This window comes from Ursus americanus, chromosome 3 (assembly GCF_024610735.1).
Source record: "Ursus americanus isolate L20-20 chromosome 3, mUrsAme1.1.p, whole genome shotgun sequence".
NCBI lineage: Eukaryota > Metazoa > Chordata > Mammalia > Carnivora > Ursidae > Ursus > Ursus americanus.
The window spans coordinates 78287184-78300111 of record NC_142129.1 but is presented as its reverse complement, the minus strand read 5'-3'; the positions used below and the strand labels follow the sequence as shown (position 1 = coordinate 78300111).

The 12928-nt window shown below is 35.3% G+C and overlaps 1 protein-coding gene across 8 annotated transcripts in view; it reads right to left on the bottom strand.

Moving 5' to 3' along the window:
- CACNA2D1 (calcium voltage-gated channel auxiliary subunit alpha2delta 1) overlaps positions 1-12928 on the bottom strand; it is a 485973-nt gene that overhangs the window by 70195 nt on the left and 402850 nt on the right. For all 8 annotated transcript variants that reach the window (XM_087861132.1, XM_087861133.1, XM_087861134.1 and 5 more), the window contains exon 12: positions 11084-11188. In XM_087861132.1, coding sequence (XP_087717258.1) covers positions 11084-11188 — 105 coding nt within the window. The remainder of the gene's footprint in view (positions 1-11083; positions 11189-12928) is intronic.

Sequence of the window (12928 nt, the reverse complement as noted above, 5' to 3'; positions counted from 1 at the left end):
AAAATGTGGGCAGTTTCTTTATACCTATCTCATGGTAAATTCTCTATCTTTTTATTTTAGGTTTGCAGACTTGTCCAGTGAAGTTGAACAAACCTTTAGAGGCAAAATGAAGTATACTTAAAATATATACCTTTTATTATTCTAGTACTCTAGTACTCTATTATTTCTAGAGAATGAAAAATTTCTCCTAAGTCTTGACTCAAGCAACAGTACTTTGAGGGCATAGTTAATAAAGTTAAACTTAAAATTCCTAAAAGTCAGTCATTATAACTAGCTGCAAATTTACATAATTTTGACTTCAGTTGCTTCAAAAGCCATTTTTCTCTGAACAAAATACTGTAATTCCAACAGTCTACTGTTGATATGTCGAGACCAGCCCAGTTGCATAGAGAAAACTTTTAATTTACAGCAAATGTGGTTATTTAAAATATATTATTAATTTGTTTCTTACAATATACCACTATTTTATAACTTTATCTTACAATTCTGGACTTCTGCTAATCTGTTTTGTTTTGTTCTGTTTGTTGAAGACTAAAATAGTTGTCTTCAATTAAGATTTTTCCAAAGCCACAGGGTCAACCTATTTTAAAAAGCCATAGGAATTTCTTATTTCCCAGCAGAACCCAGTTACTGGAAACTGTCACCTCAACAATTATCAGTTACCCAGAGTTCAAGTTTAATTTACAATAGGCAAATCTCCAAGGAATAATGGAAATGAGACTACGAAGAAAAGAGGCCAATAAAACTAAAATAAAAACTTCAGCTATCGAAACATGTTAGAAAAATGATGTCAGAAATGGGTTTTATTAATTTACTGTGTGTACTAAAATTTTTGGCCTTCAGCCTATAAAAATACTAGATTGGACTGAATATTTTAGGAGAAAATTTTACAGTGGTTTCCATAATTCACAAGTATAGCAGAATCCGGAGCGTTCAAATAACCCACATCCCTAGTTTCATAGTATTATGAAATAAATAAAAGTGTCCACATACACCTTTCACACTTAATTTATTTTATAAAGCCTGATGATCTGAAAGGGACTTGCAGTCTGCAAAGTTTTGATGGCTTAGTTTAATCCGTCTTAACCTCTTAACATGCTGCAAGGAGCATGTCCCTTAGTGGAACAGTCCTGCTGTCTGACTACAAGGCAGGCTCCTGGGTGGGCAAATGATGATTGGCATAGCCCCACAAGGCTGCCCGGGAGAAAGAGACAGATGACCAATGAGGCGCATTCCACGTGAGCTTATGAAATCTGGACTGGAGATCATTTAAATTCTTGACTCTGCCACTTGGTAGCTGTATGACTTTTTAGCAACAGTGCATTGGTTAAATGGTATCACACATTTTGCAAATCTGAATGCTGCATATATTCAAACAGTGCTTCCCAAGGTTTCATTCTTGCCTGGGAGAAGCCAGGCAGAGACAGTGGAGAAGGCAACAAATACTTCCCTTACCATCTGTTGAAAAATTAATTGACAATTTTCACTGTCACTATGTTATTTAACTTCCCAAATTTTGGTTTTCTTATTTCCAAAATTGGGATGATGATGGTCATAAAAATATTTTTATCATATGAGTATCCCCATCATAAATGAAATGATAGATATAAAGGTTGTATGTTACACGGAAAATTGTAAGTGCAATCAATGTTAGCTATGGTAATGAGGATGAGGAGGAAGAGGACGACAAGTTCTGCAGACAAATTATCAGATTTCCATGGGGTAACATTTTCCATTAGTAAGGCATCAGCCTTCCATGCCTCAAAAAGAACTAACAATAACTCGAAATGACACTTTTCTAGAAGAACAAATGTGGCTTGCTTTATTACATTTAGCAATGAACTAAAGAAAAGGGGCCAATATTGTCTAAATTCCACTGTGTCCATATGAGATATATTTACATGGAATTTCCTTTGGTCTGACAAAGGCAAGAATTTAATCAAGGACTACTGAATTTGTTCAAGCAAATAACACCAAATCACTTTACAAACAAAATGCAGTAGTCGTATAGGTTTTGCATACGTGATCTTATTAGAGAACCGAGCAGACAGTTCTCTCCCGCGTCCTACGTGCTGGGTGGACAACAATATAGATACATACCTTGGGATTATGTTGGTATTTAAAACTTAATAACAACAATTAAAATGAGTCAGATTATAAGGAAGTAATTTCTAGTTCTCCTTCCCTCTGCATACATCTCTAGTTCCTGATAAAGCAGGAATAAGCTACGGGCACGCCGTATTTCCAAGCAATTTGTAGTTCTGCCATGACTATCATCAGCTAGGAGGTCAGAAAATAAGCGATATACTGATTTATTTCAGATATTCTTGGGTAATGCCAAATACTTCACTGACACTGATAGTGAGAATAGTCATGAAAAACTATGTGTTAGACTGATTAGGGTAAATGGAAAGATGCCATCAATACAATCAGTTCTTATATAAACTTAAACCCTCCTTCCTTATAAGATGATACATACAAGAGTAGAACATCGATTCTACTCCACATTCCAAGCATAAGGAAATAAATATTGTTTTAAATGATTATCTTTAAAAAGCAGAATGAAGCTACTGAATTTTTCTTACATTTATGAATTTTTTGTAGTTTACCACCTTAGAAGCTTATTTATTGTGTAGTTACAGATCCATCCGACATATCAGTCAATATTTAGCAACTACTGGGCATCAAGCACCACACTAGCCCCGAAGGATTCAATGGTACGTTTACAAACCGACATAACCCCTGCTTCACTGAGCTTCAAGCTCACCTCATCATCTGATAATGTGAGGATGAGTCACTGGAACTGTCGTCAATAAAAGTAAAATACCAACATAATCCCAAGGCACGTATCTGTGTTACGCAGCCACATGTAAGACGTGACAGAAACATCTGTTTGGTTCTTTAAGATCATGTACACAAAACCTACATGACCACTGCATTTGATTTCTTTTTAAAGTGGTTTTGTGTTATCAGAACAAATTCCTTCATAGAGGGAAGTTCAAGGTAAGTGAACAAAGAATTAAAATATTCAAAAAGGGGAATCTGGAAGAACGAAAGAGGACAGACAGTGCTTCAAACACAGAATGATGAAGGAGTCTGGGGGAAAGGGAGTGCCCCCAAAGACTGGGCAGCAAAGAGGTCTGCAGAGATCTGTGGGAAGCGGAATTCTTCATGGGAAAAGCAAGCAGCCTCAGAAAATGCAGAAGAGTGTGCCTTTTCTGGTCTAACCATTTAACACAAACAACAGCAATCCTGATTCTAGGTGACAGAATTCTATCTAGAGATTAATTCAGGTGCATCTGCTGTATATTTTCTGTATGTCTCTTTATATATTTTGCACTTTTTGTAATACCTAATTTTGTTTTTCATTAAACTTTAGATATTAAATTAAGGATTCTGTAAAATGTGTGATAGTAGTATTACTCAACCCCCAAGAGAAGGTATCTGATAATATTTTCCTTAGTTCAGGGAATGAACTGTCAACATTAATTTTATATTAAGAGAAACAAATGTAAATAAATCTGTCAGAGAGGACACACACACACACACACACTCCATGCCTTTTAAATGGATAATCTCTCTACTGGCAGGGCCAATGTTACTGGCAATTACTCTTTTCAACTCTATAGTAACTCCGGCATAAATAAAATACTTGGATTTTATGAACAAAGGTATGTTTTCTATTCTAAAGCTGGAAAACCTTTGTGAACTGTTGAAAGTGGCAAAATATCTAAAAGGAAACTTTTTAGCAACAGTGCACTGGTTAAATGGTATTACATATTTTGCAAATCTGAATCCTGCATATATTCAAACACTGCTTCCCAAGGTTTCATTCTTGCCTGGGAGAAGCCAGGCAGAGACAGTAGAGAAGGCAATAACTTCCCTTACCATCTGCTGAAAAATTAATTGACAATTTTCACTGTTACTATGTAAAACACATACCCAGATTCCATCATTTGTAACTTGCTTTAGATTTTTGTAGGCTACATATTAGGTCTTTCTATCCTGGCTCTGACAGAAAAACAGGAAAGACATTGCTAATCGTTTTCTAAATAATTTTTAAAAAGTAACAATGCAACTATCATCAGCCTCTTACAATTTTAGCGATGTATTCTTTATTTTGAAATCTATCATAGCTTCCACTTGTGCTTTTTACTCGATTTATTCATTATTTTGAAATTTTCATTTTATAAATTCTCGAGGCTTTTGCATTTCTTAATTAATGCTGAGAATTAAGCTAAGAATCTGAGGACGATTTTCTACCGGGCTAGACAATCTAAAGTGTGTATGGCTAACCAATCTTTCTGCTATTCTACAGAAAATCATCTATCTTTAATTTTGCTAGGCCTGGGAATTATCTTTCAACTCTGAGTCTGGTTTCACTTTCCTTTATTCATTTGTTTGGACTTTATGATAGAGTTCATTTTCGTTTTGGCACCATTTTTAAGGAAATGTCGTACACATGGGTGAGCCCTAAGGAATGGCATTGCTGCAGGTAAAGATTATAAAGTGAATGCATTTTAATATGGAACAGCTGTGTGAGGAGATGAACAGGGACTCCGTTTTAAAGCTGTACCTATCTATAATCAGGTAGATTCATTCCCAAGAGCAATACATTTCCAAAGAACCCAAACATTTTGTTCTAATTCTCAAACCCTTTGGCCTCATTAAATTGTGCTGTGTCTCTGCAGCCTCAGTCACCAGCTCTCCGGATGTGCCTCATCACACCGACCTGGCTTGCTCACAACGATGTCTAGTGTCAGCTGGATGAAAAATGAATGCAAATGAAGCATTCAGCAGCCACTCTGATGCCAAGCAAGAGGCTTGGGGGAAAAGGCAGAATTCAAAGAGCAGTCTTCAGATTTTTCTTTTAAAGCTCACCCAACTTTCTTGATGACTTTGTAATTTTGCGACTTTTAAAGCCACAAGTGAACTTTGTTTTAAAAGAACAGGTTTTGGGGCGCCTGGGTGGTGCAGTCGTTAAGCGTCTGCCTTCGGCTCAGGGCGTGATCCCGGAGTTCTGGGATCGAGCCCCACGTCAGGCTCTTCCTCTATGAGCCTGCTTCTTCCTCTCCCACTCCCCCTGCTTGTGTTCCCTCTCTCACTGGCTGTCTCTGTCAAATAAATAAATAAAATCTTTAAAAAAAAAAATAAAGAACAGGTTTTAACATAAAGTTATAATCACATAGAGAATTTTTAAGAATATTTGAAGTTTTTATTTTATTCCATCTATCAAATTGTATTTTTACACACTGGCCATCTGAAAGATAAGGTGGCTAGAGAAAGTCTGAGGTGGTAAATTTATTATGTAACAAATACTTATTTCGCAGGTATGGGACTGGTCAATACATGGGTCTAGATAGTTTCACTGTAAACATCTTTGCTGCAAACAATTTCACTGCACACATTTCACTGCCTAAGTATTGGCTTTAAGGCAATTTTGTTATAAAAGATAAAATCATGAAAAATAAAGGAGCATCATTCATTGAAAAAGATAACAAAACATGGATAATGAGTAACAAATTTTAAAAGACTTTATTTTGTGAAATACAAAATTCTTTAATATATTACAAATGTATATACGTAGATTCAGTGCAATACCGAGAACTCCCTGCTTTTATTCTGTGGTGATACCTAAGCTCTAGTCTTTAAAGTCTTTCATTCATAGCATTATATTTTTCTGGGATTTTTGGCTTGTTGATTTGTCTCCTCCTTTGGCAGTCTACATTTTTTTTCTTTTTTTGCTAAAATCTCTTCCTTCATCTTATAAGAGAGGTATCAGTCTCCAAAGCGCTAAGCTTTGTGTGTGTGTGTGTGTGTGTGTGTGTGTGCTGTGAAAGCATTCTCCAGTTTTTTTTTTTTTTCTTCCCATACTGGTACATGCCCAGTGATAGACATTCCAAAGTTCTACAGAAAAGTGTAGACACCATCATGAGGGCTAACATTTCCATCCTACAGAAACGGGAGGACAATCCATCAATGCAGCACGCATCCAGGGAGAAACCAAACTATCAACCAGTTTCAGAAACCAAACTGTCAAACCAATCTGTCAACCAATTATTTTTTATCTTTAATGGCAAAATGGCCTTATGGCCATTTAGTTATAAGGTGAAAATGCTTGCAATGAAAATGCTGTGGCAAAGACGTCTATGGGGAAAAATGCTTATGGCAAAAATACTGAACATTCTGTGTCATACACGTCCTTACATGACAAAGATAGTCAATTATCTTCTATATAAGTATCTGTGGGCTGCCAACATCTCACAGTGCGTGGGACAGTGAAAGGTTGGGAATTCTGAATATGGAGAAGTTAGAAAGGGGTCCTCAAATTCATCCACAACCATTTGAAGTCATATTTGAAGACGGTGAATAAAATGTCTTCTATCTATACACGCTATCTTCAGTGGTACGTACTCCCACACACTATACACACGCACACGCCTTCGCATCGACAGTTAACTATGTAAATGGTGTCTTGACAAAATACACGTACAGTCAAAAGTCTGACTGACTTAAAAGTTGTCATCTGCTATCCTCTATTTTCACTGTTAGCGGATACAGAACATGCAAATACCAAGAGACAAAATTTTTGTTTAATAAAGTTTTCCCACATTAGGAAATGTGGTAAGTCATCGAGCAACAAAGTAAAGAACATAAGAAATGTGGGACAGCAATGTTTCCATAAGTAGAATTCCTGCTTGTTTAAATCAGAAATCTATGATCTGTATCTCTCTCTCCCTCGTCTTTCAAGGATCTCCATCAATTATCATTTCTCTGTTTTGTATGTGTTAGTTTTCCCTGTATGTGTATGCCTTTACTAACCCCTGACAAAGAATAATGAATTAGCTCTTCCATTCTTAAATATATATAGACACCTATACCTGTGTGTGCATATAAACAACCTGATCTGAAGCTGACGGTCTTACTTTCCCCCTAATATTTCTTAGCACATTTGCAAAGATTTTAGGGAAAAAAAAGGACTTTATATTCAGATTTCTATTTCCTCACCCTCATTTACTTCTCAACCACCTGTTGGTTTTTATTCTTACAACTTTACATAAGAATCTCATGCCAAAGAAACACACATGGTCTCCTGTTTCTGGAGATATGATGGACAGAGAGGATGCCCATTTAAAATAGATATAAATGTGTGTGGATATATCTGTGTATGTAGGTAAGCATATATGTGTAAGTGTGCTTATCACAGAACTTTGCTACAGCTAGTGAGATTCGAGTCACAGAACCAATAAAGTATCTAATTCCAAGAACATCTTCATTTCTATGTTAGGTAAAAATAGCACTTAAATCGCAAAAAATAAGCGCTAATTCATTTGCAAAGTTGCTCTGGCATTGATAAAGGTGTGTGGCCTTAAGAAAAGTGTGTGTCCATAGAGCACAGGAGTCACTGTGTTAGTAGACAAACAGCAGGCTTGTTGAATAAGACTAGATTCATCAGTTTTACAGAAGTGAATGTGATATGAATCATTTATTACATGGCTTAGCATGTCACAAAATGCTTTGCTTAAAAACTTGAGTTCCTGTAAAAGGTGAAGGGGATGAGAAGCAGTGTTTCAAGATATTAATATTTAGATTGGACGTTTTTAGAATGTATACTTAGAAAAATGGCTTTAAACTAGTAAATTCTTCATTTATTCAAACAATTTGTGACAAGAGGTAGAAAACAACTGCTTTCTTTATGACATAATTCCTCTTGCATTAAAAAAGAAAAAAAGGGGGGGGGAACCCTTATAATATGCCTCCAAGACATGTTGTTGTATTAATTATGGATGCAAATACAGTTTTGGAAGAAGAAAAAAAATTACAAGTTTAGATGAAAATCACTTCTCCTTTTACACATTTATATTCTTTTATTTAAATTTGTTAGAATGTATTATATACTCTTTAAAATCAAGATACACCTTAGGCACAAATTATATAAAATGTAAAACTCATTACTATATTCCTTTAAGAAAGGAATGGCTTTCTTAAAAAAACGGGTGGCTCAGTCGGTTAAGCGTCTGCCTTTGGCCCAGGTCATGATCCCAGGGTCCTGGGATTGAGCCCCACATCGGGATTTCTGCTCAGTAGGGAGCATGCGTCTCCCTCTCCATCTGCCTGCTGCTCTGCCTACTTGTGCTCTATCAAATAAATAAAGTCTTAAAAAAAAAATTCTTCCTCTATGAAGAAAAATACCCAGAAGTGAGGGGCGCCTGGGTGGCGCAGTTGTTAAGCATCTGCCTTCGGCTCAGGGCGTGACCCCAGAGTTCTGGGATCGAGCCCCACATCAGGCTCCTCCGCTGGGAGCCTGCTTCTTCCTCTCCCACTCCCCCTACCTGTGTTCCTTCTCTCGCTGGCTGTCTCTCTCTGTCAAATAAATAAATAAAATCTTAAAAAAAAAAAAAGAAAAATACCCAGAAGTGAATGAGATTCCTGGTGGTTGGTTTGGATAATATAACAAGAAAAAGATAATTTATCTAAACCTGTATCCACTTAAAAATGATATAAGGAGTGGGGCTTGCACTTATATACTTCTATCATAAATAATAAAGTATACTTAAAATTATGACTAAGTTTAAGACACTAAAAAGTCTCTTCCAAATTATAAGGATAAGATTATATAGTAGAAGTTTGAGACAGAGTTGGATTTTGGGTTAAATTTATTTTGTTTTACTTGAGCTCTTCAAATATGGTAATGTTAGAATTATTTAGAATATTTAAATCAGCTGAATATTCCTTGACCCAAGTTATTTTCATAATTATGTATTTGTCCTATGATAGAAATCATACTTCCAACTGTTGTTAGATAGTCTCTATTTACAGTCATGTACTAAAAGAACTATCTTCAATCTGAGCTCTCTGCTGGATACCTGGAGTTCAGAGTTAAACCAAACACAGGCCCAGACTTGTAGGATCTAGTAATCCAGAGAGGGGACAAAGGAGATATCCAATGGGTAGAGTATGTAGGACTCCATATAGGGTGACTTGGCATCAGAGCCAAGCATCCCAACAAGCCTGAAGGGGAGGGGAGAGTCTGGGACATCCTCCAAGGGGCAATGATTGCCTTGAATTTTGAAAAATGAGAAGTTACTGAATAAGGTAACTAATATACATTATATCTTATATTAATGCACCCACATCTTCCCATTACCTTTAATTCTGATAATTTCTTGGAAAGAAATATTCATAATATCAAGTTATCTTTTGAAAGTATTCAGTTAATGGTACAATTTATTTACTTTTTCAAAAGAAATGATTTCTCTATACAATTCAAATCAGCAGGTATTTAGGGAAAAAAAGAAGAAGAAAAAAAAAAAAGAAACTCAACCAAAGCAGTAAACTTGTCATGATCTAACTGCAGCATATATAGTATTCAAAGAGTTACATGTTAAAAAGATTCATAATTAATTTGAAGTTATGTGTGTGTATATGTTTTCAATTCTTCAATCATATTCCAATCACATATAGGCTAAAAAGCACCTAAGAATACTTCAAAGTGTTCCAAAATTTTCGTCAGTACTATATCAAATTATTCACAACATTGTGTCTGCAAAACTATCTAAATATATTAGTTCACCTCTTTCCTCTCTCCTTTTAATTCCTGCAATGCATATAAAATAATCCACTAGAGCTCATGATGAACCACACCTTTCTAAATGTTGAAAAGTCCAATTAAAAGCAAAGTGAATCAGCATTTTACTCAGAAGAAACTTCTGGATAAATATGTCATTTCTGTTGGAATTTGTGAACCAAAAAAATAGCTTATATCATTATATTTTAATGGAACCTTAACATTTTAAAAAACCAAGCTGAGGATCATTCTCTTATCAAATGCAAAGACCCAGTAAGAATGTTGAAATAAGCTGATGGTAGGATTGCTAGAGAAATAGTCACAGTTAACATTCTCCACAGTATCAGCAGGTTTTGCTACATTCAAAATAGTCAGGTCTCCCTACAACACTATCCTCTGCAGCTAAACAATCACTGAAACAAATACATTCCAACCTCAAAATACTTGTCTTCACCTTCTCTTCATTGCATACTGAAACAGAACACTTTTTAAATACATCACAAAAGAATTTGTCTAAAATATTTTCTTCAAAGTGTACAAGTGAATAAAGGAAACCTCAGTTAAAATGGTTTTGGGAGCCAGAAGGGGCAGGGGGAGCCATCAGGCCCTACCACCCCTCATCAGTTGCAGACCCCAAAAAGAAGAGGTACTTTGCATTTGCAACAGAAAATGCCTATTTTATTACTTCAGCACAAGAAAGAGTTTCTCCTTGTGCAGCAACAAGCTCAGCCAATAACAAAATAGCTCAACTCAGCCAATGAGAAACAATCACCACCCTGAACTCTGGCTTTCCTCCAAAGGACTTTTGCTCAAGGCAGCCCCTCGCCAATTTCCTCTTTTTTTTTTTTTTTTTTTTTTTTTTTGGTTCTATAGAGTAGTGTTCCTTCCCTTTGATATGGGCCCTTGCCTATGGCTTGCCAGGGTTCACAGGTCCTGAGTTGGAATTCTTCTGCTATTCCTGAATAAACCCATTTTGCTGGTAAAATACCTGGTTGTTTTACTTTTAAGGTAGAAAAAAATAAACAAAAATAAAAAGGTGTGCAAATGAGGATGCAGTTTTTGCTCTTACAAATGCTTTATTTGTAAATCAACAGAATAATGTCTGTGAAGATAATTTTTAGGCATCTGTAGGAAGTTTTAGTATTACTATAATCTTTAATAATTAAATGATCATAAATTTATCCTAGAAAACCTCAAACTGTTCCTATTTTTCCATTCTCTTCTGGTTACTCTCTTCCTATAACATTTTCTCATATAAAATTTATATATAAGAATCAAATAAGATTCTATAGGTTCAAATTGTTTTATTAATAAATTAGACATAAGGTAGTTATGGATCACATAAAAATATTATATAGTTAATAATCCCGTAATTTAGCCAATGGTTTATAACCCATGATCTGTATGACTTTATAATCAGCACACAAATATCCCCTCCTACTGCCCCTCCCTGACAGTCTCTTCAAAAACCATCTACATTGATATTAAGATTAAAGTATTTAAAATTGCACTCACTTTTTTGTCTTTGTTGTACTTGGCAAATATCTCCTGGGCTCTCTCTTCTCCTCCATCCGTGAACAACATGATTATCTTATTGCAGTTGGCTCTAGAAACATTATACTGTAAAGAAAACAAAAACAATGTATATCATTCACAATAAAAGGTAAGGAATATAAAACAATATGGAAAGAGCAAGAACAGGTTGCAGGTAGTGGGGGAAAGATCTGTTCAGTAGGTATATTCTAAAGAACCACTTCTGAGATTAGGCCAGGCCCATCTCTACAAGGCCTCCTCCCATCCCCCAGACATCCATAGGTCTCACTTGCCTTGGGTCTTTGATCGAATGTCACCTATCAGTGAGGACACTACTGAAAACTGTGTTTTACATTGTCATCTCTCTCCCAGGTTGTATTTTGCTTCATAGCATTTTACATTCTTTTATGTACAAAATATCTATTTATTTATCACTGGCTTCCCCTGATTGGATTTAAGTGGCCATAACGGCATGAAGTTTTGTCTTTTTTGATCAAGAGCCTAGAATATAATAACATCTCAGTGGTTGATTAATAAATGGATTTTAAATTAATGGTTATTATGTCAATTTTATGCCCCTATAATTTGTACCAGAAACAAATAAATAGTATGAATGAAAAATATGCATACCCTTCCACATATATTTTTAATCCTTTTACAAATATTTTTGCTCCCTTTCCTCCTTCTTCATCCTACTTTATTCATTTTCTCTCTCCAAAATTATACACTCCTAGTTGATCCCTAACACCCGATGCTCTTATATTTTTGTAAATGCTAATCACAGAATATCCTGTTATCCTCTCTCAACCCGCCATGCATACTCTAATTCTGAAAGACTCAATTCCAATGGCAAATCCTCTCTTAAAACTTTAAGGTCTCCAAAGAGTCAGACACAGGAGAACAATGGATTAGTAACAAAGGGTCAGTAAAATGAAAAACTACTTTAGAAAGCTGGACTTCTTTGAGGACTGAAATTACAATATCAAACTTCAACTGTTGTGAAATGTTTGCTAAAGTGTTGATTTTAATACACGATTACACTAATTTATGAATGCTTAGCTTCTTTGAAAATGTCAAGCCTCCAGCTCAGTACTAGTTAATGGAGGTATAATGAAAGTCAAATTTGTAAGTTTAACTTTCTAATGACCACACTAATGAAAGTATGAAGAAATCTCTGAAATTAATTCTACTAACATATTTTCTTTAACCCAGTCATCCAAAATATTGTGAATTCAACATGAAATCCATATAGAAATTACTGAGCTAGTACACATTTTTTTTCTTTCATAGTAGCTCTTCAAATCCTGGTGTGTATTTTATATTTATAACACATTTCAATTCAGACCAGGCAACATTTCAAGTCTCAACAGCCACATGGGATTGTGGTTACCATGTTGGATAGCACCAGCCCAGCCTTTAAATGACTACTATTTTTGAAAAAAAATCATTAATTCTCAGGTAGTGTTCAGGCTTATGCAAAGTCTGTACTTATCTTACTTTTCAAAGCAGATATATCCCATTTCCCATTGTAAAAGTTAATCAAGACAATATTACGCTCTAAGGATGAAAAGATCCTGTTTCATATTATCTCACCCCATTGACTAGGCCATTAGAACACTGGCAGTTAAAGCTGTTAGGCAAGTATTGTGAAAACGCAAGTATTGACTAATACAATTCGTCACATTCAAGCATAGTTCTTATCTTTGAAGAAAGCCATCTGAAAATTTGACTATATAGAAAGCTACCTATTTTATCATCAAAATATTTTTATGAAAGACATGGAAATACCTTAACTAAAATTAATTTCATGATTTCTTTTTATCTGCC